The sequence below is a fragment of the Trichomycterus rosablanca genome, chromosome 19 (genome assembly GCF_030014385.1).
Source record: "Trichomycterus rosablanca isolate fTriRos1 chromosome 19, fTriRos1.hap1, whole genome shotgun sequence".
Taxonomy (NCBI): Eukaryota; Metazoa; Chordata; class Actinopteri; order Siluriformes; family Trichomycteridae; genus Trichomycterus; species Trichomycterus rosablanca.
In genome coordinates, this window is record NC_086006.1 from 8,833,864 (window position 1) to 8,861,565 (window position 27,702).

General features: G+C 40.6%; 2 protein-coding genes across 2 annotated transcripts in view; both read right to left on the reverse strand.

Moving 5' to 3' along the window:
• Nucleotides 1-1,310: 1,310 nt before the first annotated feature.
• On the reverse strand, nt 1,311-7,240 carry dpm1 (dolichyl-phosphate mannosyltransferase subunit 1, catalytic). The gene is made up of 9 exons (XM_063015593.1): nt 7,065-7,240; nt 5,205-5,304; nt 5,090-5,123; nt 4,461-4,537; nt 4,324-4,349; nt 4,121-4,216; nt 3,726-3,794; nt 2,765-2,879; nt 1,311-1,860 (listed from the first exon to the last, which is right to left on the reverse strand). The coding sequence occupies exons 1-9, from the start codon at nt 7,193-7,195 to the stop codon at nt 1,756-1,758; spliced, it is 753 nt and encodes a 250-aa protein (XP_062871663.1). The 5' UTR covers nt 7,196-7,240; the 3' UTR covers nt 1,311-1,755.
• A 4,666-nt stretch (nt 7,241-11,906) lies between these two features.
• LOC134333471 (solute carrier family 35 member C2-like) overlaps nt 11,907-27,702 on the reverse strand; it is a 64,296-nt gene continuing 48,500 nt past the window's right edge. The window contains exons 27-52 of the mRNA XM_063015457.1: nt 27,421-27,560; nt 26,494-26,626; nt 24,813-24,955; nt 24,305-24,434; nt 24,047-24,163; nt 22,352-22,498; nt 22,203-22,259; nt 22,073-22,111; nt 21,842-21,980; nt 21,605-21,747; nt 21,277-21,386; nt 21,007-21,165; nt 19,514-19,591; nt 19,090-19,176; nt 18,948-19,001; nt 18,750-18,845; nt 18,612-18,665; nt 18,472-18,525; nt 17,764-17,817; nt 16,983-17,054; nt 16,376-16,411; nt 16,224-16,290; nt 14,967-15,155; nt 14,214-14,291; nt 13,970-14,128; nt 11,907-13,062 (exon numbers count right to left, since the gene is read on the reverse strand). Coding sequence (XP_062871527.1) covers nt 13,034-13,062; nt 13,970-14,128; nt 14,214-14,291; nt 14,967-15,155; nt 16,224-16,290; nt 16,376-16,411; nt 16,983-17,054; nt 17,764-17,817; nt 18,472-18,525; nt 18,612-18,665; nt 18,750-18,845; nt 18,948-19,001; nt 19,090-19,176; nt 19,514-19,591; nt 21,007-21,165; nt 21,277-21,386; nt 21,605-21,747; nt 21,842-21,980; nt 22,073-22,111; nt 22,203-22,259; nt 22,352-22,498; nt 24,047-24,163; nt 24,305-24,434; nt 24,813-24,955; nt 26,494-26,626; nt 27,421-27,560 — 2,564 coding nt within the window. The 3' untranslated portion in view covers nt 11,907-13,033. The remainder of the gene's footprint in view (nt 13,063-13,969; nt 14,129-14,213; nt 14,292-14,966; nt 15,156-16,223; nt 16,291-16,375; nt 16,412-16,982; nt 17,055-17,763; nt 17,818-18,471; nt 18,526-18,611; nt 18,666-18,749; nt 18,846-18,947; nt 19,002-19,089; nt 19,177-19,513; nt 19,592-21,006; nt 21,166-21,276; nt 21,387-21,604; nt 21,748-21,841; nt 21,981-22,072; nt 22,112-22,202; nt 22,260-22,351; nt 22,499-24,046; nt 24,164-24,304; nt 24,435-24,812; nt 24,956-26,493; nt 26,627-27,420; nt 27,561-27,702) is intronic.

The window sequence follows — 27,702 nt, forward strand, 5'->3', positions numbered from 1 at the left end:
CAGTTCAGGTGGTGGCGCTGTGCTGATTCTGCTGCGCACAAGTAACCGGGACTACTTTTACACGTGGGGGCGTCAGGCCTACTCCCTTCAGTTACCATGATAAAGTACAATAAGTTACACTAATGTGTCATTTTCTCTATTAAACCCTTATCAATCAGCCATTCATGAGAGAAGAGATAACATCTTTATGCTTTATAGATGTTTTATGTTAGTATTAATTAAGTGCTAGAGTTTAAGCCTATAACTCCACTAGATCTCTGTTTAACAATTTAGTACAAGACGTAACTCTTATTAGTGCATTTTTCTACATAAACACAAAGCATTAACAATTCCAAACACAACGGACAAAATCTTTATGCTTTATGGACATAGTATGTTATAAAGTGCTGGAGTTTTAGATATTTAAATTCAGATAACTACAGTACAATGGGTTACACTAATCAATGCCGTATTCCATCTTACACATTTGTTACATATTAATTACCAACTCAGCACACAAGTGACAAAACTCAGTTACTACTTTAGTAGGATAAGTCACACTGATTAGTTTTTTCATTTCATTTCCAACAACCACTTTATCCTTGTCAGGGTCGTGGTGGATCCTGCCCCACCGGGAAACACTGGGCGCAAAGCAGGAACACCACAGACAGGGTACCAGTGAATTGCAGTGCACAGTGATAAGTGCTGACAATTATATTAAGCACTGATTACTGGCGGTTTTGGCAACACAAAGGACAAAACTTTATGCCTGTATGCATGATGGACATATTGTATAAGTATCACTAAAGTACTGGACGATCAGGTCTAAAATCTATACACTATTGGGTCACTATATATACACGTTCTATGCTGACTACAGATACAGTCAGGTTATGTATATATGGGCATTTATGTATGGTATTATTAATAAAGTGCAGTCTAAAGTGGTGTGGCAGGGCAATTTTAGACAAAAAATGTGAATAGTAAATAAAGATTTCTCCACCTACAGTCCATAACATTATTACAATATTCAAAGGACCTAGAGAAATCTCTGTGTATAAAGGGCAGGTCTGAAATCCAAAATTGGATGCTTGTGACCACTAACCCCTTCAGACAGCACTGCATTAAAAACCAACTTATGTCACATAGCTTGGGAATACTTTAAAAAGCCCTTTCAGTAAAACGGATTTCTTGCTACATGTACAAATGCAAATTAGTACTCTATTCCGTGAAGAAGAAACCATATAAACAACATCTAGAAATACTGACTTTATATGCTGGCTGTAAACAGGTATACCATTACAATCTATAAAAACAGGAACAGAGGTGAATATTTTTGTAAAATATTTATTCATCAGCAATGTAATGCACATCTTAACATTTCAGTTACTATAATAACTATCAAAAGTGTAAAAAACCCTTTCCATACCATAGCTGATTGAAAAAGAAATTGTAACATGACTCAACTACAACGTTAGCTTTGCTTTAACCCCCAGAAATTCCACCATACTATTCCCTAAATCATATACATTTTATTTAATGCTTTCTAATATTTTTGAAACAGTGTATGTAATTTGGTCCTGATACAATTTCTAAACTAATCTTGCTCTGCGTGTCTTTAACAGCAATCCTTCACAATGTACAACAAAGTTTAATCTGTGGTGTGTTAATGATCAGATCCATATATGTTAAACCATAGTATATATAGCTACAGTTTGTAAACATATTTAATAATATAACAAGCATCAGTCAGAATTAGACATATATATCAGTCAATCATGTTGTTGCAAAAAGAGTGAGTAATCCTTTCAGGAAGGAGACAATTTCATTTCCTCCTAATTTGGACTCCCCATAAACACGGTCCACAAACGAGATTGGAACCTGGAAAACAGAATGACACAACATTTCAGTTACATTCATTGCTAACAGGGGGTTACATGAAGATTATGGGGAAACTATTCCTAATAATAAACATACTAAAGACTATTTAGAATTGATTTCAGTATTGCCTGACTGGGTTTAGCTGAGTACTGTCACTCACTAAAATAGAATCTTAAATGGCTGTCATTGTTATTTTTGTTTTATGTTTAAATGACATTACAATAGACTAGAAGAGAATATTTGATGGCATTACACTCAGATACAATAAAATGCATCAGGTTTTCACAAATTCAAGTACAACTGACTTCCCTAGTTAAAACCAAGAAGAGAACTACTCATATACAGGTTTTCACAGTCTCCCCGTTGACTGAGAGTTTATAAATGAGGCTCTAATGTGATTTCCCAATACCAGTACTTAAACTAAAAGGCATCTGGGAAGAACTGTAAGCAGATGATAATGATCAGCATCATCTTGTTTTTGACATAAGCCCTTCCAAATAATAGTATTTTACTTTGAACCTGCATACTATGCTCACAACTGTATCTCTTGGAACAATCAGTGCCTCTGCTATTTTTGTTGTATCCTTTTCCTTGTTCCTTAACTTTTTGGACAACTCTCTTGACTCATTTCCATATTTCTAATATGCAATCAAATGTCAAAACCCCCAAAAACTGCATGTCTAGTGAGCGCTTATAATGATCTGTTCATTACTGGCTGTCACTTGTTGGCTATTGGTTAAACAAATTAGTGTGTAGATTATAGGAATAGGTCAGACGCTAGATGGGAAACTAGTCAAGTACTTAAAATGTGGTACAGAATGTCCAAAAAATGGAATGTAAAAATTACTAACTAATGCTAATTAGATGCGTGTATACACCATATAGAACATATGAAGTCAAATACCTCTCCAATGGTGTAGCCTAACTGTCTCGCACGAACAATCATCTCCATCTGGAAAACATAGCCTTTGGACACACAACGCGCCACCAACTGCTCCAGCACATCCTTCTTATAGAGTCTGGTAATAAAACAAGCATAAAACAACAGATCAATATTATTCATGCATAAGTCAACAGGTATAATAACAGAATATCAAATGTGGCATCACAATGGTTTGTTTCACACAGGCCAAAAATTCTGATAAAAAACTTTAAAGCAAAATACTTGGTCTGGCCAAGTAGGAGTCAAACCAGGAATGTCTCATTTGGTTGGCATAGTTAACATGTACATAGGAGCCATTGCAGTGTAGTTACCAATGTTTCCAATTACCCGATTGCATTATGCTTCCTCTCTACTGATGCTGATCTCCACTGCTAATTGAGGAAAGCAAGACTGACACACGCCCCCTCAGACACGTGCAGTAGCCGACTGCATCTTTTCACCTGCACGAGGCGAGTTCATATATGGATCAGCTTTGTGTACGGCTCAGTTACTAGGTCCCGACTCCGGCTCCCACCCTGTATGAACAACAAGCCAATCGTTGTTCATGTAGCTGCCCAGCCTGCCTGCAGAGCTGAGTCTCGACCAAACAATCCGAGTGGTTGAAATACTTTCTATCCATGCTTTCATATCTGATAACAGCATGTTTTGTTCATCGTACCTACATTACTCCACTGATTACCACTTGCTTGGTAGCAGAAACAGTTACTTTGGCCAAACAAAATCTGGTAAACAGATCAATTTAACAACTGATTTGAAAGTATAAATAACTCCTTACTGACTGCAAACTATGCTGGATGATAAAACGTCTAAAGTTTAACAAATCCAAGCATTATGTAAACCTCTGTTTGTGACTTATTTACACTGGAGGTTTAAAATAAATGTAATATTTCTCGAGAAAACTAACACAAAAAGAGCATCATACCTAAAACTTCCTGTGAGATCTGATGCTCCTGGTCTCAACAGCACTTGTGTGATGAAATTTGCTCCTCGGCTGTAGAGGGACAAAAAAACAGGAACATAAAAAATAGGGATTTTTTTATAACAGTACATTGTTCATACAACAATCACATGAGTATTTTTAGTTAATTAATTTAATTTGTATAAATTTTGTCCTATTCAGGGTTGCAGCTGGTTGTATATATATACAGAGAATTCTCAAAACCGCCTAATACACTAGTCTTTAAATGATCCCTGACTGGTAAATAAAAAAAAAAAAATGATCTTATGCCAATACCTAGTGAAGTAAACAGTTAAATAAGAATACTATAGCGAGAACAATATAAGGAGTGTAGCGTAAGACCAAATGTATTTTGCCACCTAATAAGTTTTCGGCGCAGGTCCCATCCGTATACACCTCCATCTCCTCTGTACCGCGTTCCAGACACTAGGTCATATCCACCCTCTTTCTGCTTACTACACACCAAAAATAAAAAATAAAAATCCAGCAATGCACAAAATGCTTAAAATCCACATTAATTAACATGTTATAAGTTATAAGTTAAATGTATTACAGGACTTACTCAATAAATTGTGGAATAAACTTTGGCTGAAAAACACAGAGATCTAAAATGATGATTTCTTTCTTCATTACCTTGTTATGAATCTAATAAGAATCATACAAATCATAAAAGAAATGAAACAAAATCGTTGTTCTTACATGATGAGACAGATCAGCATCCATGATGATAATGAAATTCCCAGTAGCATGTTTAATACCATGGATGTATGCGGTTCCTGAAAAGCAATTTCAACTGTTATTATATCATATCATCAGCAGTGGTTTTGTTTGTATGTATGGCTATTATCATGGCTGAATAAAAGGTTCTATCTTTAAAAAGTCAAAGTGGGAGATCAATGGATTAGGGTGTGGAATAATTGTAAGGGTGTACAGTAGAGATTTTGCTTTTGGCATGCATTGGCGAGGTTCTTGCTCCACAGATGAGGCAAGTGGGGGCCTGGTCTCCCTTTAGCAGGTAGTTATGACTGAGTTTGGTGTGTCCAATACAGCATCTTGTGTAAATGAATAATTCCCATAGTTTTTTGGGGTATTAAATTCTGTCTGTTTTTATAATAGGATGGATATTGTAGAGTTTATTGGTGGTAAACATCTCCCATACTTTTTGCCAAGCTTCTGCAGCATATGCTTTTATGGCTGGTCTGAGATCAGATGCTGGGCAAGGACATTTTTGGACTGGGGAGGTTATGGCTTGCTTTGCTATTCAACAGTGGTAAACAGCAGGACCAACCAATGCATCCTGTAAAGTTACGTGTTTTGTGCTGACTCACCTAAACCAAGTTTCTTTTCTCTTGGTCTCAGGACCTAAAAAAACAAGAAATTATAATTCATTATTTTTAAAGAAAGGTAGCACTGGCATAAAGCATTATATTAACTCTAACTTACAATCTTATCCTCTCCGTAAATTTTCTGCAGCTGTTCCGCAATCTGTAGTGTCCCATCAGGGCTTCCATCATCAATGACAATGATCTCGTAGTTATAGCCACTGCACACAGTAGAAGTAATACAGATGCTTTGTAATCTCACAGTAGGTTGGTACATTAAATGTACAGTAGTGTAAACAAAAGTACTGATGATAATTGTTATTATAAAAAAATCATTTTAAAATCTTAAACTTTTTTTTGTGTTTCGAGAACCTGGATACCCATGCCTATCCTGGGTTTTAGACTTTGTAGTAGGTGTTTAAATTAAGGACAGGTCATTTCTACATACTACATGCTTCAGTCCTATCTATTTACTTATTAGGATTTTAACGTCATGTTTTACACACTTTGGTTACATTCATGACAGAAACAGTAATTACTCATTACACAAGATTCATCAGTTCTTCTTCCTCTGCCTTTGTCCCGTTCGGTTGCGGGGTCGGCTCTCGGCGGATCATGATCCGCATTTTACGCCGGATGCCCTTCCTGACACGACCCTCCCTATTTTATCCGGGCTTGGGACCAGCACTACAATGCACTGGTTTGTGCATCTAGTGGCTAGGTATCTATAGGTGAATTCAGTGTTTCCAATTAGTCTGGCTGCATGTTTTTGGACAGTGGGAGGAAACCGGAGCTCCCGGAGGAAACCCACGCAGACATGCAAACTCTGCACAGAAAGGACCCGGACCGCCCCACCTGGGGATCAAACCCAGGACCTTCTTGCTGTGAGGCGACAGTGCTACCCACTAGGCCACCATGACACTGTCTGTCTGTCTGTCTGTCTGTCTGTCTGTCTGTCTAATCTAATCTAATCTAATCTAATCTAATCTATCAGCAAGTATGGCCTAGGAACAGACAAGGCACAGATTTACCAAAGTCACTCTTTAGTATGACAATTTCAAATGCCAGTGTAAATTGATGGTAACTGCATGATTGTATACTTGATTTTCTGTACCTGTTAACAATAGGTGTTGCTAAATTATCCATTCATAATTATCAATAACCAAACAAATAAAGACTATATAGAAATTAAGGTATATGTTATTAACCCAAACTAAACAGACGATTCAATCAGTATGATTTATGTCCACATCTGTAGTTGACTATAAGATCACTCCTGAACATTATAGCTATCAGAACTGTATATCAGTGCAGTGGAAGAAAGTCAGGTGATCAGATAAATCCTGTTTTATTTAAGATCTAGATAAAAATATATGGGTAAAATAACATGCCAGCAGTTACAACCCTTAGTCTCAGTGTTGTGAACCTACTGATTACCAGTCTAGTAACTTAAACACTACCTTAAAGGAAATATTATTTTTTAAGCATCATATGTAGCATCTTCTAATTCCTGGTTACTAATAAAATGTGATTATTATTGGTGAATTCAGTGTCCATAAAAATAAACCCAGTATTAGTGCATCATTAGAAAGACAAACTTTGTACAGATCTGTCACCACAGTACTGTAATATGTTGTTTTTCATTTCATTATAATAGTCACATCTGAACAACTAGCTGTAGATGGACATTAAGCCGGTGTTTTAACTTAATCTGAGTTAAATACTTCTCCATAACATTACTTATCCAGATTAATGTAAAGCTTTGAATCTGCGTTGAACGCTCACTCAGTGACAGCTCATCTTAGTATCTAAAGGCTGAATAACAAATAGCTCGCTATAGCCTACATAGGTGCACTCCTTAAGGAATGTAATAGTTGCATGTATACTGACTGTAGTGCACTACATTTTACAATACTGAAGCATTTAGGACTCCACCACAGTGTTGTTTGAGATAACGCTTCGATAACCATAATACACCGACCTTTCGCCGAAATATTTGACCAGCAGCCAGACAATGAGAGGTAAATTCTCTCGCTCGTTGTACGTCGGTAACAGCACAGAATATTTATCAGCCTCCTCCAGCTTCTTCTTGTTACTCTTACGACTTGCCATGTTTGACAAAACTACACGCCGGATGTTTCCGCCCGACAGGACGGTCCGCTCTAAGCTACACTGACTATTACTAGTTCCGTGCAGGGTTGCCAGATTGAGTTTTATCCCTACATGTCATATTAAACAGTTTGCTTTTGTAATATACGAGGGTGACAGTCACTATGGAGGGGAATTGGCGTTATCTAACACGTCGCAAACATGATACACTCAGACTGATCATAACAAAATGTCTCATTCCTATTAAGCTAACAGACATCCCAAGTCTCCCGGAAGTTCCGGGAGTCTCCCACATATACATAGCGGCTCCCTGATGCCCGCAAGTCAGATAAAATCTCCCGGAATCTAGAACGAGCGGCCAAGAGCGACACAAACTTTATTCCCAGATCGCATATTAAATCCGTTATCTGATATACAATCTAGCGCACTGTGTAGGGAACATAAATCAATTGTCTAATATACTGTCTAGTGCACTAAGTAGGGAACATAAATCCGTTATCTGATATACAATTTAGTGCACTATGTAGGGAACGTAATTAATTATGTAATACACTATCTAGTGCACTATGTAGGGAACATAAATCCGTGATCTGATATACAATCTAGTGCACTGTGTAGGGAACATAAACCAATTGTCTAATTCACTATCTAGTGCACTACGTAGGGAACATAAATCTGTTATCTGATATACAATTTAGTGCATTATGTAGGGAACCTAAATCCGTTAACTAATACGCTACCTAAAGCAATATGTAAGAAACATAAGTCTATTATCTAGTACACTATCTAGCGCACTAAGTAAGGAACATAAATTCTTTTCTAATATACAATCTAGTGCACTATGTAGGGAACATAAATCTATTATCTTTCACACTATGTAGTGCACTATGTAGTACACATTAATGTGTTTGTGATGCGAACAGTTAGCTTAGTAGCTCAGTTAGCAGCTCCTAACAGTTCTGTTATCACCCATATCCTTTGGTGTGTGCGAGAGTTTTTTTTTTTTTTTTTTGGGCTTGGGGGGTCAGGGTCGAGGTCGTGTCTGGGGGTACCTTTCTGAAATGAGTTTTTGCAACTTGGGATGTCTGAGCTAAGAAAAATTGCAGTTATGTATCCTATAAGTTAGTTCCACCATAAGCATTTTAGTTCTATAGAATGCCAAGGAATTCGTTGCATATCCCAGCTTGTTTGGAAGCTGGGGTCAGGCATCGTACAGCACCCCTAGAGAAGAGAGGGTTAAGGGCCTTGCTCAAGGGCCCAACAGTGGCTGGACTTGACAGCCCAAAGCTCTACCCACTAGGCTACCACTGTCCCAAAGGATATGCATTGGCCGGGAATCAAACCCAGGTCAACGGCTTGGAAGGCAGCTATGCTCACCACTATACCCCCAACGTGGTCAACATTCATTTCATTTAACACAAGAGAAATTTCAAAACTGTTTCTCGGTGAGTAGTCACCTCCAGCAAGAAGGTCTTGGGTTCGATTCCCTGGCTGGACAACCAGGGTCCTTCCTGTGTGAAGTTTGCATGTTTTTAAAGTGTCTGTCTGGGTTTCCTCTATAGGTGCTCTGGTTTTCTCCCACAAGTCCAAAGACATGCAGTCAGGCCAACTGGAGCTACAAAACGTGAGTGTGAATGTGAGTGTGTCTGCTTGTGATGGACTGGCAACATGTCTGGGGTGTTTCCTGCCTCTCATCCAATGAATCAGACCCACTGCCACCTTGACCCGGATAAAATAGTGGTAAAACAGACAATGAATGTTCCTCAATGAAAATGACAGGCTACCTTTTACAGGATTTCAGGTGAGTCCAAATCTACACCGATCAGCCATAACATTAAAACCATCTCATTGTTTCTACACTCACTGTCCATTTTATCAGCTCCACTTACCATATAGAAGCACGTTGTAGCTCTACAATTACTGACTGTAGTCCATCTGTTTCTCTGCATGCTTTGTTAGCCCCCTTTCATGCTGTGGTCAGGACCACTACAGAGTAGGTATTATTTAGGTGGTGGATCATTCTCAGCACTGCAGTGACACTGACATGGTGGTGGTGTGTTAGTGTGTTAGTGTGTGTTGTGCTGGTATGAGTGGATCAGACACAGCAGCACTGCTGGAGTTTTTAAACATCTCACTGTCACTGCTGGACTGAGAATAATCCACCAACCAAAAATATCCAGCCAACAGCATATCCAGCCAACAGCGCCCCGTGGGCAGCGTCCTGTGACCACTGATGAAGGTCTAGAAGATGACCAACTCAAACAGCAGCAATAGATGAGCGATCGTCTCTGACTTTACATCTACAAGGTGGACCAACTAGGTAGGAGTGTCTAATAGAGCGGACAGTGAGTGGACATGGTATTAAAAAAAAACTCCAGCAGTGCTGCTGTGTCTGATCCACTTATACCAGCACAACACACACTAACACACCACCACCATGTCAGTGTAACTGCAGGGCTGAGAATAATCCACCACTCAAATAATACCTGCTCTGTAGTGGTCCTAGGATAGTCCTGACCATTGAAGAACAGGGTGAAAGTAGGCTAAAACAGTGTGTTTTAGAAACAGAAACAGATGGACTACAGTCAGTAATTGTAGAACTACAAAGTGCTCCTAAAACTTGTAATGCTAATTAGAGTGCAAAGTTATTGTTAAAAGTTACTCATGCCGCTCAGGTGGCGCAGCGGTAAAAAGAAACGCGCTGCAACCAGGGCTGGATTCTGAGAAGCGTGGTATCGAATCCAGCCTTGCTTTACCGGTTCGAAGCTGAGTGGCTATATGAGCAACGATTGGCCGGTTGCTCATGTGGGGGGTGGGACAAAGAACCGGATATGGGTCTCTCTCTGTCAGAATGCGATTGCGTTCTCTGCCGGCTGATTGGAGGCGCTTACACAGAGATGGGAGAGGGTGCCCTTAGGGTGTGTCTCTCCGCATGCAACGCTAGGTGGCGCCAAAGTCGTCAATGTGTGGGTGGCAAAGATGCATCTGGCTGCTGCTCGTGTTTCGGAGGGGATACGGGTTAGCTTCAATCACCTCCGTCAGGGCAGGGTTCGGCATAGACAGAGAGGAAGCACGATGCAAATTGAACAATTGGATGCGCTAAAAGGGGAGAAAAAGGGGAAAAACAAATAAAATAATAAATAAATAAAAGTTACTCATAACACCATAAATCAACAGTATGTTACACTCAGCTGCGCTGTATGAGGAAAGGAGGCATGGATGGAGAGGTAGGTCACATCTTAGTGCCTCTGACTGACAAGGACCCTAAAATTAATAGAATATTTTATTTCAACCTTGCTTTCTCTTTTCTCATTTGGCTAAAACTAACAATCAAATGCTGTTCATCACCTAAAAATCATCCTGGAAGAGACCACTCCCACTCAGGATCAATCAGTTTTAGTTACACTTTCCTCTTACGGCATAAGTGAACCAAAACTAGGCCAAACACAAATCCACCTGCATTATCTATACTCATTTTTTTTATTTATCATGTTCATATTTTATCACCCAGTTTATATTGTGCTGTGTAATGCTGCTGCTGAAATGGCATATTTAAGTGACTTGAAATGTTTTTTTAATTATTATTTAAAATATAGTTTGATCTCATACAAATGACACACCTCACTGAGAAGAATACTCCATACATACTCCGTACAAAAAGGTAATATAGTAAGAGCATATGAATGTACATCATTATAACTGTGTTCATAAAGAATCAAGTAAGATAGGCATTATGCAAGACAGTACGGCATCCCAAACTTATCACAGTCTTTCATGTTTTAAGTAAGGATGCACCAATCTGATACTGAATATCGGTATCAGGGTTAATACTGACATTAACGCTGCTGTTTAATGAGATTTTATCCCATCACACTGTCTACAAGCAGGGAATGAGAAAATATAGCATAATAGATATCATGTGGCTTTAACAAAATGTGTGTAATTTGTGTACATGCGTGATTACTGTAATGTCCGGTACCTCACACAGTCAGTATAAAGTATCAGCTGTTGTAACAAAGAATTCCAAATAAAAAATGACAATAGGAAAAAATGTCAATAAAAGCAGGCATCAATGACCTGTATTAAATAAAATTAGCACAAAGACAAAAATCTATTGAGCCTTCATGCTGTTTTCATTCCTAATCTTGACTAAATATCACCTGTTTTAGATCAGCTGTTTAGATATTTAGAACATCTGGAACAGTGGTGCCCAACCTTTTTTGCACCATGGATTGGTTTCATATAAGATATAATTTCATATAATATATAATATAACTATAGAATGGAAAATCAGTGTGAATCCTGAGCTTTTTTCGCTGCAACAAGACGGTGCTCCCACCTAGTGGTGATTGGGGACAATAACACCCGAAGAGTATTGAAAATTTAATTGCTCTTGTAGCGATCTCTAATTATTAGGGATGTAACGATTCACCACAATACAGTTAATAACCGATTCAAAAATTCCACGATTCAAATCGATTTGACATGTAAAATGAATCGATATTCACTTTAAACAGCAAAGGGCGCTGGCGCTATTCACCTTGCCTTGTTGAACGTCACTGGCGCTATACGCATGGTTGCCAAATTCGGGGATTTTCAGCCAAATTGTGCTTAATTCAAGATTGTTTTGCATAGTTTGTACTTACCTCAGAAAGTCATTATTTAGATAAATAAAAGATAACCACAAATACAGTATTTTCTTTTCTTTTTTAAGGAAAATAATAAAAGGAAACTTTGTCACAATTTGTCTTCAATTTCAGTTTAAAAAAAATCGGGGAAAAATCGTATCGTGAACCCAGTATCGTGAATCGCATCACATCGTGGGTAGAGCGTATCGTTACATCCCTAGTAATTATTTATTCTTTCTGCGCGGCCCGGTAATGAATGACCCGCGGACCGGTACCCGGTGGCTGGGGACCACTGATCTAGAACATCAGCATTCCTGCTCATAATCTGCCATTGTCCCATTTTTTTTGGAATGTGGTTTGTGTACGATGGTTCTTCAAAAAGTGTGCGCACTTTTTAAACTGTTTATTAAGAATTTCAAAAACAAATTACATAACTTTTCTACATGGTCACCTTTCGGTGCATTTTTTCCAGCGTCGTACCAACTTTTTAATGCCATCAGCAAAAAATATTTTTGGTTGAGCGTGTAGCCACAGATGCACTGCTGCTTTCACATCATCATCACATGAAAATCTTCTTCCCCTTAAAGCTTCTTCGAGTGTTTAAAAAATCAGATGGTGCTAAATCCGGACTATAAGCTCCCTCTATCTCTCAGACAAGACCAATTACTACTCCTCCCACCCTCACTGCTTCCAGCAAAAATATAAGTGAGGAAACTTTTTGAAGATCCATCGTATTATTATTGCATGATGAATTTGGTGTACATATATCTGTACATGATTTATATTTATTTTATAGAAAACTTCAAAAATAGTGGAAGTATTACTAATTAACCTTCAACATCATATAAAAACACACACACATAGTGCATAAACACGACAAAATACACCACAGTATTAGTAAGATATAGCAAAGGTATTCTCAGTGCGAAATTGGAGATTCGGAGGTAAATATGTTCTAAACCAACAATAAAAAATGGCTTTTTTCCCCCTTGCAGCACATAATGAGTCCTGCTCAATAATTTCTCAATGTGATCCATGGTATTAAATATGTGACGAGACTGTCAGTTGGATGGATCCTATAGCGAGGAAGATCCTGAGGCAACGAACAGGTTTTTAAACTGGCTTTGATAAAACATGTCCTTTTGCATGCAGATCCAGTTCTCGCCTCCTGTTCTGTCTTTTGCTCTCATGGTAAATACACATCGTATCCAGGTTAAGGCTGGTATCCGTAGTATGGATCCTCTGGAAAGCAAAAAAGGGAAATAGTAATAAGTACAAATAATATTCAGAAGAGTACACTGATTAAGCATAACATTATGACCACCTTCCTAATACTGTCTTGGTCCCCCTTTTGCTGCCAAAACAGTCCTGCAACTGAGATGCGCTGTGTATTCTCACACCTCTCAATCAGAACCTGCATTAACTTCTTCAGCAATTTGAGCTACAGTAGCTCGTCTGTTGGATGGGACCCCAAGAGCCGGCCTTCGCTTCCCACGTGCGTGGAGCCTAGACCAGCTTTTCAATGGGCGCAAGGCACATGGTAACACCCTGGACGGGGCGCCAGTCCATCGCAGGGCAAACACACATACACACACACACACACTCCCATTCACCTATAGGGCAATTCAGCGTCTCCAATTAACCTGTTTTTGGATGGTGGGAGGACGCAAACACGGGGAGAACATGCAAACTCCTCACAGAAAGGACCCGGACCGCCCGCCTAGGGGTCGAACCCAGGACCTTCTTGCTGTGAGGTGACAGTGCTACCCACCGAGCCACCGTGCCGCCCTATTATACACACCTAGTATTTCAAATCCGATGCTTATGCTTATTACTATTATTTGTATTATTAATATTATTATGTACTATATATTACCATGTATGTAGACCTAATACCATATGTAAGTTCTAAGTACTGATATTCTTTTTACACAATGCTACTATTTGCACTTCTGGTAGATGCTAACTGCATTTCATTGCCTTGTAACTGTACTGAGCAATGACAAAGTTGAATCCATCCATCCATCCACCTTTTATGGTGGGAAAATCGGGACTCCATAATAACATTTTAGGGATAAAAAGCTTATAGTCAGGTGTCCACATACTTTCAGCCATAAAAGAAACAGCATCTACGATATACTGTACGTACCTGCTGGAGGGGGTCTTCGTTGGCACCCACTGCTGTCACATACACCAGGAGGACCCATTTCACCCGGTTGCCCTACGGCTCCGGAAATGCCAGGGACACCTGGTTTACCATCTGGACCTCGAGGGCCTGGTACCCCCACCCTACTTTCTCCCGGAAGTCCTAGAAAAACATCATGAACACCAGCTTGATATTTGAACTGAATGCATTGAATAGAAAACTGTAACGGTAAGGTATATAGAGATACCTGCAAGACCCTTTATTCCTGGTGATCCTTGGACATTTGAACCTGGATCTCCACTCTCTCCTGGCAAACCACTGCGACCTGATAAAGTACAGAATTATTTTTTTATTTCGATGTTTTATGCCGTGTTTACACAATGGTCTTTTTTTTTTTATCAGTCTATACCCTCCTATAGTTCGAGGAGGGTATATTTTGCCTGCTCCACACCCCTTCCGACGTGTGTGCAGTCCCCAATCCCTTTTTTTTTGCCTGTGCATCAGTGGACTCGCACATCAGGCTCATCCATTTCTGTACAGGTGCCTCAGTCTGCTAACCAGGGTCCTTACACAGCGTTTTAAAAGACCCCACCCACTAAGTCCGGCCTTTTTCCCACCCAGCAGACTCGTGGCCAACTTTGTCTCCTGTGCCCGCTAGATGAACAGTCAGGGACTTGAACATTACAAAGCACTTCATCACCTTAAAGGGTGATTAAGGTAGCCCAGACCATCAATAGAACTCATCTGCCCAAACTGCAAAGAATTTACAGTAAACCCTGTCTAAGAAAGGTAAACCGGCTTCTGAAGGACATTACTCACATGCTCTGTTTACCACTTTACCATCAGGAGAACAACAGTTTCACAATTTTACCCTCAAACAATCATGATGATCATCAAACTCTAACAGGCACTTTGACTTTGAGGGAATGTTGCCATGATCTTTAGTTAGGGTTGGTTGGTGGCAGTTCTTCAACGGTCCTAAATACTTTTAAAATCTTACCCTGCTCGCCAGGATACGCTGATCTGCCTGAATCCCCTCTGCTGCCTTGTCTGCCTGGAGGACCTCTGGGTCCTGGTGGCCCTTTGGCTCCTGGGATTCCAGGTTCTCCCGGAGGCCCAACTGGATCCTCAACTGGCGCAGGATTTCGACGCATCTCATTCAGAAAGGTATCTAACTTTAACACTTCATCTATGGCACAGGAAGTAAAAACAAAATCATGAGGCCCTTAAACATGGCATTATAGTACATAATGATTATTTCTATTTTCAAATCAGTGGGTGCTCAGCTCAGAGTAATGGACGGGTTATTGTAAGGTCACTGGTTCAAGCCTCACCACTGCCAAAAGGCCAAGGCTCTTAACTATCAATTGCTCGCTTTGGCTAACAGTATCTGATGCAGTAAATGTAAATAGGAAACAAACATTGGACACTGAGGACAGTCTGATCTTTATGATGCTACACAAAACAGTAAAAACATGCAGATTTGAACGTTCGCTCTGGGCTTGAAAATCAGCTCTCCATCGCCTTTGTGTGAACTGTTTAAGACTTAAGGAAAATATCTAGCATGCTAAATATCTGGACCTGTCGGCGACTCAAAATCCTGTAGTGTGAAAGGTGTTGATAGTGTGATCAGGTTGTGATTGTTGTGAACGCAAGATAGAAAAGGGAAACCCAAAGAGGGGAAGGAGATGTAAATGTGGAACAGGGGCATAATGTACAGTAGTTTCTATCAGAATACATCAGCATACACAAGCTTCACAGTATTTGTGACTTATCGTCCACACCAAACCATAATACCAATGATGCATCGCAAAAAATATTTCTCTCTGCAGAACAGACAATCCCGGCTTGCTCAATAGTGGGTTTTGGTCTGTTGGTCCTGGATTCTGTAAAGTTGCTTTGAGACAATGTCTATTGTAAATAGCCTAATCCACTCCCTCACCCAGATTCTATTATTATTCCTACTTGCTTTTACGCTATACATCGTTTGATTGCTTGCTTCTTACTGGCATGCATTTTTGGACATGGTATCATTATATCCATTGTCACTTCTCATGTGTTTTCGTGTCAAAACGCCTGCAATTCCTCATGGTGATAGATGGTGTAGTGTGTGACCCCCTATCACCAATCAGTCGTGTAGTGTGAAAACCACAACAACTTAAAAAGACTCACAATTAAAACAGATCAAGTCATGTAGTGTAAACTCAGCATAAGCAGTTATAATTGTATATGTTATATGAGTGTTTTTCCCTCATACCGTGCACCAGCTTCTCACAGGCTTGAGTAACAAGGTCGTAGATCATGGCAAGAGACTGTGGCTCTCCCTACAATACAAAACATCATCAATATTTTTTGTGTGAAGAAAAAATGCTTATATTGACACAGAAAGAAACTCTTCCTTTAAATTACCTTCTCTCCTCGTTCGCCTTTAACCCCTGGAAGTCCCTAGCAACAAAACAGACAATGATAAATGTATTATTTATTTTTCAAGTATTTTTTTCCATTTTTTAATTTTTATGTTCTAATTTGAGCTACGGTATGGGGCCTTTATTTTTGTATTTTGCCATGTCACTATAAATTAACACTCGGATACAGAATTCGGGCCTTTATATGTATATTTAAAGACCCGAAGTTTATTTTAGGTCGCTCTTGCAGTAGCATTGAGGAACCCTGTCAACCTCCCTCCCTAAAAAGCCTGGAAAGGTCAATAATACAGCTGAAATTTGAACTTGAGAACAAGATCCCAGCAGAGTGGGTTTAATATTTAATTAGAGCTTATTTTATTAAATGTTATGATAATAAATACTGCTAGTTCGCTATCTTTCTGTGTTTGTTTTATTTCTAAAGGAATTAAAAGGTCAGGGCCGAGTATGTATATTTATGCAGAAAATTGACTCTAGAGTCACCTAGTATCTACAAGCATTTCCTTGTCTAGTGGGCTAACTAGTAAATAAACTGTATGATTATCATGATAATATGTAGGATTTAAAAACCTATAGGATGTACATGTACTTACTGTGGGGCCTACAGGTCCTAGGGGTCCCCTGTCTCCACCAGGCCCTGGGTGGCCTCGTAAACCCGGTGGACCCTGTGAGAACAAGACAAAACAACGGCTCAGCAGACTTGTTGGGGATAACTGCTTATGGAAATGTATGTCATGGCAGCCTTGTGGCTTTGATGATTGCTGCAGCTGTTCTTTTTCTTGGACTGAATGAATGCAAAATATACTTCTTTGGCACTGTACTGTGCTAAAAGCCCAATTTTCTGTCAAGCTTTTTAGATGAGATGGTAAAGCAGGACCGTCTTCTTAAGCAGCAGCTTCTCAGCCAGTGGTTCGTAGAAGCAGCTGCACATATGCAGTCTCATATGGGACTCACATGGTACGAATGGTCCCACCTTTATGTGCCACAACACACAGACTGGAAATCTCTGCTCTTTTACACGTGGAGATGTACAGATTACAACACTGTGTATTCACGGTAGGTCTGTTTTGGTACGTTTTGACCATCTGAATACATTTTTCCTCAGTATAAAATGACAGCTTGGGTTTGCTCTTCAGGCTTGGTGTTAACCCTGTTCCAAATACTTTATAAGAGCAGCCAAACTAGTCCTGTTAATATGGCCACAGAGAAGTAATCATATGTAGTTAATCACTTGTGTTCCAGCGATGCTGATTCAGAAAATAACACTTGCATTGAAATCCCAAGACTGATCTGGCATCCATATTCCCTACCAGTGTCTGTAAACTTAACTTTAGTTGTATACTGAATACAGTCTGTGCCATGTTGCTGTCTTACCTTTGGTCCTAAAGGTCCTCGGGGTCCCATGTTACCCTCCACTCCTCTGTTTCCCTAGTGGGCAAAATAACAAAGACAGAATGTATATATTATATATGTTATACACCAATCAGCCATAACATTAAAACCACCTCCTTGTTTCTACACTCACTGTTCATTTTATCAGCTCCATTTACCATATAGAAGCACTTTGTAGTTCTACAATTACTGACTGTAGTCCATCTGTTTCTCTGCATGCTTTGTTAACCCCCTTTCATGCTGTTCTTCAATGGTCAGGACCACTACAGAGCAGGTATTATTTGGGTGGTGGGTCATTCTCAGCACTGCAGTGACACTGACATGGTGGTGGTGTGTTAGTGTGTGTTGTGCTGGTATGAGTGGATAAGACACAGCAGTGATGCTGGAGTTTTTAAACACCTCAATGTCACTGCTGGACTGAGAATAGTCCACCAGCTAAAAATATCCAGCCAACAGCGCCCTGTGCCCACTGATGAAGGGTGAAAGCAGGCTAAAAAATATGTAGAGAAACAGATGGACTACAGTCAGTAATTGTAGAACTACAAAGTGCTTCTATATGGTAAGTGGAGCTGATAAAATTGACAGTGAGTGTAGAAACAAGTGAGTGTTGAAATATGAAAATTAAAAATGCGACTGATTGGCTAAAGCCACTTATTATTAATTAAGTATTAGAGAATGAGATGGACTTACCTCAGGTCCTGGCCTTCCCTCGTTACCTTTTGGCCCTGGTGGCCCTGGTAACCCCTTAAAAAAGAGAAGATAATTAGGCATACTGTTTAAATGCTACAGCTTTAAACATACATACATACATAATGGGCCCTTAGACTCACCTGACTTCCGGGTCTTCCCATTTCACCTTTCTCTCCCCTAATTCCTGGAGGCCCCTAAAGAAAAGTGCATGTAATGAGGAGCTATAATGTGGCACTGTATAACTTGTGAAACATTAATTAGAAATAAAGTATTTATACCATTTTCCCAAGCACTGTCATTCCACGGGGGCCAACAGACCCTGCAGATCCTAAGTCCCCTTCAGGTCCAGCTTTGCCTGGAGGGCCCTTTTCACCCTGACATGGAGAAGATATTATAAATAAAACGGGAAGACTAAACAAGCTAATAAACAAGCAAGCTGGCTAATAAAATGATGTGAGATGATTAAATAATTATACCTTCTGGCCTGGCTCCCCTTTTTCTCCTTTCTGCCCACGTGGACCAGGCTTTCCCTAACGCAAAAGCAATATATGAGCTCCTGCATATACCATGCATTTCTAATAAATTAAAATGTTAATATTTTATGGGTTGCGGACTCACAGGAGGGCCCAATTCACCCGGAGCTCCTGGAATGTTGGAGGTGCAGGTACATGCATACGGAAAAGCAGGGCAACTCTCTTCATCCCTCTGCAATATGAGAATAAAAGATGTAAAGATTTCACCTGTTTAAATGAGCCTTTTTTCATTGTCATCAACCCTGTTATCCTGGTCAGGGTTGCAGTAGCTCCAATACCATTAATATTAGGATAATACTGAAAATTGTGATAAATCTGGACACTAAAAGGATGAATATTTTTTAGATTCCATCCCTACTTGTTAAAATATTAATTTTTATCATGGATACTCACAAGCCATGGCTGCAGCATGCAATAGTATTTGAATGAATTTGAATTCAAACAGTCAGCCCAGTGTGTGTGTGTGTGTGTGTGTGTGTGTGTGTGTGTGTATGTGTGTGGTCTCTCACCTGAGCAGGCAGGTCGCAGCAAGTGTCCTCTGAGGCCCAGGTAGTGTTGCAGACAATCTCAAAGGACTGAAGCTGGAACTAAGAAACAGAACACCTACACTTAAAAATTGAATGATAGAATAAATAGAAGCTACAATACACAGCACAGCCTACCTTAACGATTGAATGTAAACCTAAAACACCCAGGACGGGCTCAAATACAAAAATTCTCGTCTGTATGTTGACACCCCCCCATCTGTGTCAACAGGACTGGTTGGGAGTTCTCCAAACTCAGTTACCTGAGTAGTGTTTTAGCTGCTTTAGACCTTGACTTCTTGGACATTTTTACATTTTCGCACTCAATTTGTCTTCCGCTGCTGAGGGATACCCGGTTGCATCCGAGGAGAGCACGTCGCTGTACACCTCTTCTGACACGTGTACAGCCCTCCTCTTTTCGCCGCTGAATTCTGCACAGGTGTCTCTTTCGCCAATCAGGGTCCTTACACTGCGTATGAGAATCCCACCCACATATAGTCCGGTCCACACCCTGCAGATACGGTAGCCAATTAGTATGCGCCCAGTGGCAATGCCGAGTTTCGAACCGAGGCTCTGGTGGTGGACATTTTGACTAACTGTTTGCTATCTGAATTGCCGTAGGATTGCTAGGACCACATAGTGCAAATTAACCAGTAAACCTGAGGCACTTGAATGCTACTTGAATGAAAAATGTTAAATCGCTAATCACAAACCTTAAAGTTTGAATTTCACAGCAAATTGCATATTACATGGCAAACGACTCACTTTATGGTTAGCGATGCAATTTTCAAGGCCGTTAATTAGGTAGAGCCCTAAGTATAACCATCATAGCACAATTATACCATGTTAACATGAGCAGTACTAGTCACAGAGACAACATATAATTTTAATTACTAATATGAAAAGGCAAATATGAGGTTTGGTTGGAAATGGTGAGGGTGGGAGGAGTAGTAATTTGTTGTGTCTGAGAGACTGAGAGAGAGCTTATAGTCCGGATTTGTGCCATCTGATTTCCAGCTTTTTTGATGCACAAAGAAGCTTTAAGGGGAAGAAGATTTGTGAAAGCAACGGTGCATCAGTGGCTACGCGCTCAACCGAAAACATTTATTGCTGATGGCATTAAGAGTTGGTACGATGCTGGGAAAAATGCATCGGAAGGCGACTATGTAGAAAATTGATGCAATTTGTTTTTGAAATTCTTAATAACTGGAGTTTTAATAGTGCGGAAACTTTTTGAAGACCTCTCGTAGAAGCGCAAGTGGTCAGACCAGGTTTTTCTTACTGAAGGTACACTGGAACACTTTTATACATTTAGAAAAGGGCTACCACAGCAGACCAAACACCAAAACAGAAGATATATTAGAGGTCTTTAAACAATTCTAGGCTATTCTGACTGATGACTGACCAGTGCAGTGCTAAAAAGGCTTAAAAAGATTTATCAGTAGTCAGAACATTGCTTTTGGTGTAAAGAGACTCACAGCTGCAGAGCCACTCCGAGGCCCTCGAGTCCTCACTAGCTTGCCCAGCATCTCAAAGCCATCAGTGGGTACGTTTCCTGAAGGACGGGCGGGTCTCTCGCCCACCCACTGGCAATCCACCGACAGGGATACGCCCACCTGACTAACAGACAAGTGAATCTGCCAAACACAGAGATAAATACAGATTTAAAGAGAACCATGCACATAACATCCTAGTCTTTCTGTTTCTAGCAGCTTCTAACATTCTAACATTAACAGTCTCTAGTTCACCTTGTGGAAGCTTCCATAGAAGAGAGTGTGAACTTGCGGCTGGTCGAAAGTCAGCTCCTGAACTTCTCCTCTGTAGTCCAGACTGAAATACAGCAGCATCTTCCTCTCAGCTAATCCCGAGTGACAACAGACATGAATAAATGATTAGAGTGGATCCTTTAAAAGTATGTAGAGAAATAGATGGACTACAGTCAGTAATTGTAGAACTACAAAGTGTTCTTATATGGTAAGTGGAGCTGATAAAATGGACAGTGAGTGTAGAAACAAGGAGGTGGTTTTAATGTTATGGCTGATCAGTGTATATCCCTTTATGCAGCTATGTACTTACGATCCAGCACCACGCCCATTTTGGGCTGGAAATCATTATCAGTGAGTTGCCAGAGGGCGAAGGGTTCCCTGGGTGAGTTCTGGAGCAGACGGAAGGCCATGCTGATAGTGTGTTCTGGAGCAAAGCCTGATGGATGGATGAAGCTACAACACAGAAACAAAGGAATATCAATTTGCACAGAGCGAGCATCCTTTGTGCGCATCCTGGTTCACGGTCAGTGACGGTAAATATCCTCACCCTGTACTCTGGGTCAGCTGGACATCTCTGTATATGGTGTAGCTGGGTATTGAGGTGAAGATGAAGGGCTCTGCTGAAACACCCTCCACAGTGGAGTGAGCTCTGGGAGTCAGACCGAATGACTCCATCATATTAAAGCCTGAAAATGGTACACAATTTATTGGAGAACTATACTAACAATGTGCCAACTGATCAATTTAAAAGAAAATGTTTCATTACGACAGCAGTTACCTTGAATCACATGATTCCTTATGGTCATTTCAGGACACACTGTATAGACCAAGAAAGTACATGGCATTACATTTGTATTTAATTAAATACAGCACATACACTGCATACTGATACATTTGTTGGTCTTTACCTTCGCGTATTACTGGATGTAATCCAGGAGGAACATACGCTCTTACCGGGGCTGAAGCTGTAATAAAAATACGCTTGTATGAAGCTACATGGAGCTAGAAGCAGGCATTAAAATGAGAACTTCTCCCCTGGGTGGAATGAGAATCCTACCTGTGGGATGGAGGATGGTGACAGCAGCGCTCTGTACTGTACCCAAAAGGGAGTGTACGCTTATGCGATACACCGTCTCTGGCTGCAGTTCAGAGAAACAGTTACTGTTGCTGGTGGCACTTACAGTCGCCTCCTTTTTCTGCTTATCTGAACACACAAACACACAGAAAAAATAGACATGACTTCAAAGAGAGTAAATATCATGGTATTTTCTGAATTTGGTTGACACGGCGACTGAAGAAATATATCTAGCTTATCAAATATCTGGATCTGAGTTGCCCAACTGGCAATAAGTGCTATGTCGAACAGCCAATGAGAGCGCAAGATACAGGGTGAAGGAGAAACGCAGGAGGAGGAGTTGTAAAAAGATGGGACAGGGGCATAATATAGTTTATATCAGAATATGTTGGTACACACACAAGTTTTATACAGTATTTCTGACCTTATCGTTCTCTACAGAACATAACACCAATAATGCATTGCTAAAAAAATATTTATTAACTTCCAACTCACTATAGAACAATCCACTCAGATTCATTTATTTTTCCTTTTTTCTTTTTACGCTGCACATCAGCGCTCAAACTTTGATCACTCGCTACTTGTTGACGTGCATTTTTGGATGGGGTATCATTAAACCTTTCGCCACTTCGTAGTTTGGGAGACCAGAGAAGCTCGTCTGCGATTCCAGTTGGTGATAGATGGTGTAGTGTGAAACCCCCTATCGCCGATCAGTCGTGCAGTGTGAAAGCCACACCCACTTGAAAGACTCCCGATTACAAGAGATCCAGTCGTGTAGTGTGAACTGTACAGCGACCTGACGACTTGGAAAGTCATGTAGTGTGAACTTGGCATTAGTCGCCACTGTTGACCTTTGCACTTTAGAAGCGGGCAAATCAAATATGTGTCTATTCTCAAAGACCCAACGTAGGCTATAGGCAGTGTAAAATAGATCTATATGACATCACAAGAAATCTCCCATATAACAATAGCCTATTGATTTTCCCATCCTATCACGTGTGATTATTTTTTACTCTTTTTAATTAAATGCAACATGACTCCCTTTAGATTTACTGAGGCCCCCTAGGAGGCATTGGCCCCTTGGTTAAGAACCACTGATGTTATGCATAGTACATACTTTAAAGTAAAGACTTTCCATGCCACTACCTGGGCCTCAGAGGACACTTGCAACTTACACAAACTCATATACACACACACACACACAGTTTTACTGGAAAACACTGAGCAAAAGGAAGAACCTGGACAGGGCGCCAATCTATTGCAGGGCTTCAGCCACCCCCATCCCCAGACATGGGCAATTTTGTCTGTGTAGACACCCGGCCAGCTGATAGCACAGCTAAGATTCGAGCCCGGATTTTAACAGTGCTTACTGTGCCAAATATGAGTTACTGTATGTAATTTGTATAAAGGTGTACAAGTGTAATTTATTTGTAAATTTGGACTTGTCAGTGACAGTTTAATCATTTTTGATACAAGGAGGGAGATGTTAGCTGGCATGCTAGTGGGTTTTGCCAACTCAGCGTACTGGTTTGAATGGCTTGAGGCTAAATAACCTGCATTTTAACTTCAATGTCTTATTAAAATCCTCTCTAGGTAGGCACTAGGCAGCAAGGCAGCTCACCAGGTTTTGGGACAGACCCTATATAAACAGCATACAGAGCTCAGCAGTGCTTGTACCTTTGAGGGCCTGGATAACAATGCGGTATGCAGTCACTGATGCCACTGGCCTCCAGGACACGCAGATAGTAGAGTGATCAGACCGCACCACACTCACACTGCTCACACGCAGACTGGCTAGATTCACAGAAAAGAAACAGACCACACACAGGGCTATTAAGTCGGCATGTCTTGCGATTACCCCTGTATTTGCGTCCGTACACGCTATTTGTGTGTACATTGGAGAAAATGAAAAAAATAAGAGAGAAAGTGACTCACTGGTTTTGCCCTGTGCTGAGGCACTGCCCCCCTCTCTGTTGCGGTATTCAGCGGTAACCTGCACACTGTAGCGAGTGTCAGGCTGCAGAGACTGCAGAAGGACTTGCTTCTCACTGCCTGGCAGCAATACCTATATTCCCAACCCCCCGAGAATTAGATCTACATTTATTTAGCAGTCTTCATGCAATTATTTATTTATGTATTAGTATTTTAGCGCCATGTTTTACACTCTTTGGTTACATTCATGACCGGACAGGTAGTTACTGGTTACACAAGATTCATCAGTTCAAGTCTTTTAATGTCAAAAGAATGTCAAAAGTGGGTGTGATTTCCATTTCAACCTCTCCTTCCTTAGAAATGGCCAGATGTGTCAACCAGTCTGGTCACACCACTGGGTCGAGAACTCGGGTCTTCGCTGTAGTGGGCTAGCATGTTAAGAATGCTGTGCCACCTGAGCGCCCACAACATATTTTACATTTTTTTTAACGTATTCTATGTGAGTACATACTTTGTTCTCTCGTCCATCACCAGTCAGAGGAGTGTAGACAACGTGGTACTGCTGTACATGAGCATTGGGAGGAAGCCAGCTGACCAGCATGCTTACTGGTGTCTCTTCGGAAATGGATAAACTGCTAGGACCTCCTCCTGATACTGCAACGATACAAACAGAAATAGGATAAAGTATTTTCCTTCTACTCAAATGCCAGTTCCAGTAGTGTTGGGTCAAGGATTAATCCCAGGTCCAGATGCCATGTGGCTATGGTGTCACTAAACATCAATATCTTGACATATATTTTTGACATAATTTTAATTTTTAAAGGTTTATGTTTAGCGATTTAATATTTTTCATTCATGTAGCATTCAAGTGCCTCACGTTCACTAGTTAACTTATGCTATGCTTATCGGGCAGGGCGAAACTATGATCAAGAAGGTGGTTCACCGCCGCTCAGGTGGCGCAGCGGTAAAGTACGCTAGCTCACCAGAGTTGGGTTTCTAGATACATCGTATCGAAACTCAGCTCTACCTTTCCGACTGGGTTGGGCAGCAGTATGAACAACTTTTGGCTGTTGTTCAGGGGTTTAAGGGTAGAGTCGGATCATAAGTCCTCATAACTTGTACAACTGCGGCCCCTGCTGGTTGGCTGACGGCGCCTGCACAGGGCTGAGGAATAACACTGAGAGGGGTGTGACCCTCCGTGCGCAGTGTCTCTCGGTGTATGAACTCGGCTCGTGCAGGTGTAAAATGCAGGCTGTACTGATTGCGTGCCGGAAGGGGTGCAAGTCAGTTGAGTGGCGTCCTCAGTCGGCGGCAAAGGGTCAAACCAGTATAGAGGACATAATCAGGGTAATTGGACATGACTAGAATAGGGGATAAAATTGGGGGGAAAAAAAGTGGGAAAAAATAGACAATAAAAAAAAAAAAAGAAGGTGGTTCACCCAGGGCAAGGGTCAGCCATTGCACTGCGGTTGTGCTGACCCCTGCGAATTTCTGAAATGTGGGTTTCTCAACTGCATATTTCTGATAGTGGTATCCTAGTGGGTAGAGCTTTGAGCTATTAATCCAAAGGTTGAGAGCTTGAATCTCAGCTCTGCCATGCAGCCACTGTCGGGCCCTCCAGCAAGACCCTTAACCCTCTAAGCTGCAGGAGCGCCATACAATGGCCAACCCTGCACTCTGCCCCCAGCTTTTAAATGAGCTGGGATACGTGGAAAAAGAGTTTCGTTATAGATAAATTAAGGCGTTCTATGAGGCGGTCCTAGCAATCCTACAGCAATTCAGTTAGCAATCACTTAGTCAAAATGTCCGAGATGTCAAAGTCTAAAGCAGCTTAAAACATGACTTTGGAAAACTCCTGACCAATTCTGTGGACGTTTGGAAAACTCCTGACCAATTCTGTGGACACAGTAACTATTTGTCTTGAAGACCATCGCTGGATGTTCTAGGTTTACATTCAATCGTTAAGTTGGCTATGCTGTATTGTAGCCTCCATTTATTCTATTATTCAATTTATGAGTGTAATGTAATGACCGTCATGAAATGTGGCACTTTTCTGTAAAAATCTGTGAAATCTACAATTTTTGAAAAACAAGGTCAGTGAAATTAAGCACATTTTCCAGTTAATGTAGTAGAGCCCCAGGTTATAACACATATAGGTACGGGATGATGATATATATGTAGGGTACACTTACATGTGCTGTATCGTATCGCCACAGCTTCACTCTGTGCTCCATCAGCATAGAGGGCAGAAAGGGAGATCTGATACTCCTTATCATCCTCAACACCCTCTAACACAGCTTCCTCACTCTTCCCATTTACTTTCAGCTGCACCAATAAAATAATAACAATCAAAAAACAGGTTAAAATGGGAATTTATACACTGTGCTCAAGGTGCTCTTTACCTTTGCCCATAACTTTGGCAAATGTTAATAAATTTTCAAAATTCTTTCATTGTCGCAGCACCAGATTATGAGGTTTGTCATCTTGGCTGAGAACCGGTCTGATCCTGTGAGAAGCGTATTAAAACTTGTAGTTCAGTAATTGTCCACTAGTGATAGGCTTTATTTTGTCGGAAGGCTCACTTTGTTCTCGCCTTTTTCTCTGTGTTTTATGCTTAATTTATGCACGTTTTAGTGCTTAGTTATGCACCAGCAGTGCTTCAGACTCAGAATAATAGATACTCTATATACATAGAGTCCCCACTATACAATTACGGCAAAAAAACACACTCCTCCACCACACATGGTAAATGAAATTTCTCCCCAGTAGTACAGTACACCAATTGTAATATTTATTTACAGGTTTTACCTTACATATTTACATTGTTCATTTTACTGTTTATGTGCATGTACCATGTACATGTTTAGCACTTTTGTGGACCTTGGTGCTGTGTTTATATATATTTTCAGTCCATTTTAGTCCATTAAATCGAGGTTCCACTGTATGGAATGACCTTGTTTAAGATTTTCCAAAGTTATGGCCAAAGGCACAGCGGTCCCTTTTTTGACTGACAGTTTACATATTCACATGCCCTAATCCCTAATTATTACAACACTTTTCATAGAGTTATAAAAGCAAGTTTGCAGATCTAAATAACAATAAGAAGTGCTCATGCTGACCTGCTTTAGGTCTCCTCCACTGAGAGAAATCCATTTAATCAGGTATGAGGTCACATCGTTTGCAGCCGGCTCCCAGCTTACTGTCAGAGTGCTGTCAGAGAAGTTGGTGACCTTCAGCTCAGATGGAGAAGGCACCTTTACTAAAGGAGGTATAAACACTTAAACGTTAGGTAAACATGGCCTAGGTTAACACATTATAATTTAAAGAAGGCAACATTTGGTAAGTAACAATCACCTGTTACTTACCATTTCCTGCATTTTGGCCATTAAAACCGCAACCAT

Excerpts from the sequence above, each read along its gene's own strand:
- dpm1 (XM_063015593.1), bottom strand. The coding sequence starts at position 7,195 with ATGGCAAGTCGTAAGAGTAACAAGAAGAAGCTGGAGGAGGCTGATAAA. Across the intron at positions 4,538-5,089 it reads AGAAAAGAAACTTGGTTTAG|GAACCGCATACATCCATGGT; the intron begins GTGAGTCAGCAC and ends ATTGCTTTTCAG. Across the intron at positions 1,861-2,764 it reads TAGGCTACACCATTGGAGAG|GTTCCAATCTCGTTTGTGGA; the intron begins GTATTTGACTTC and ends TCTGTTTTCCAG.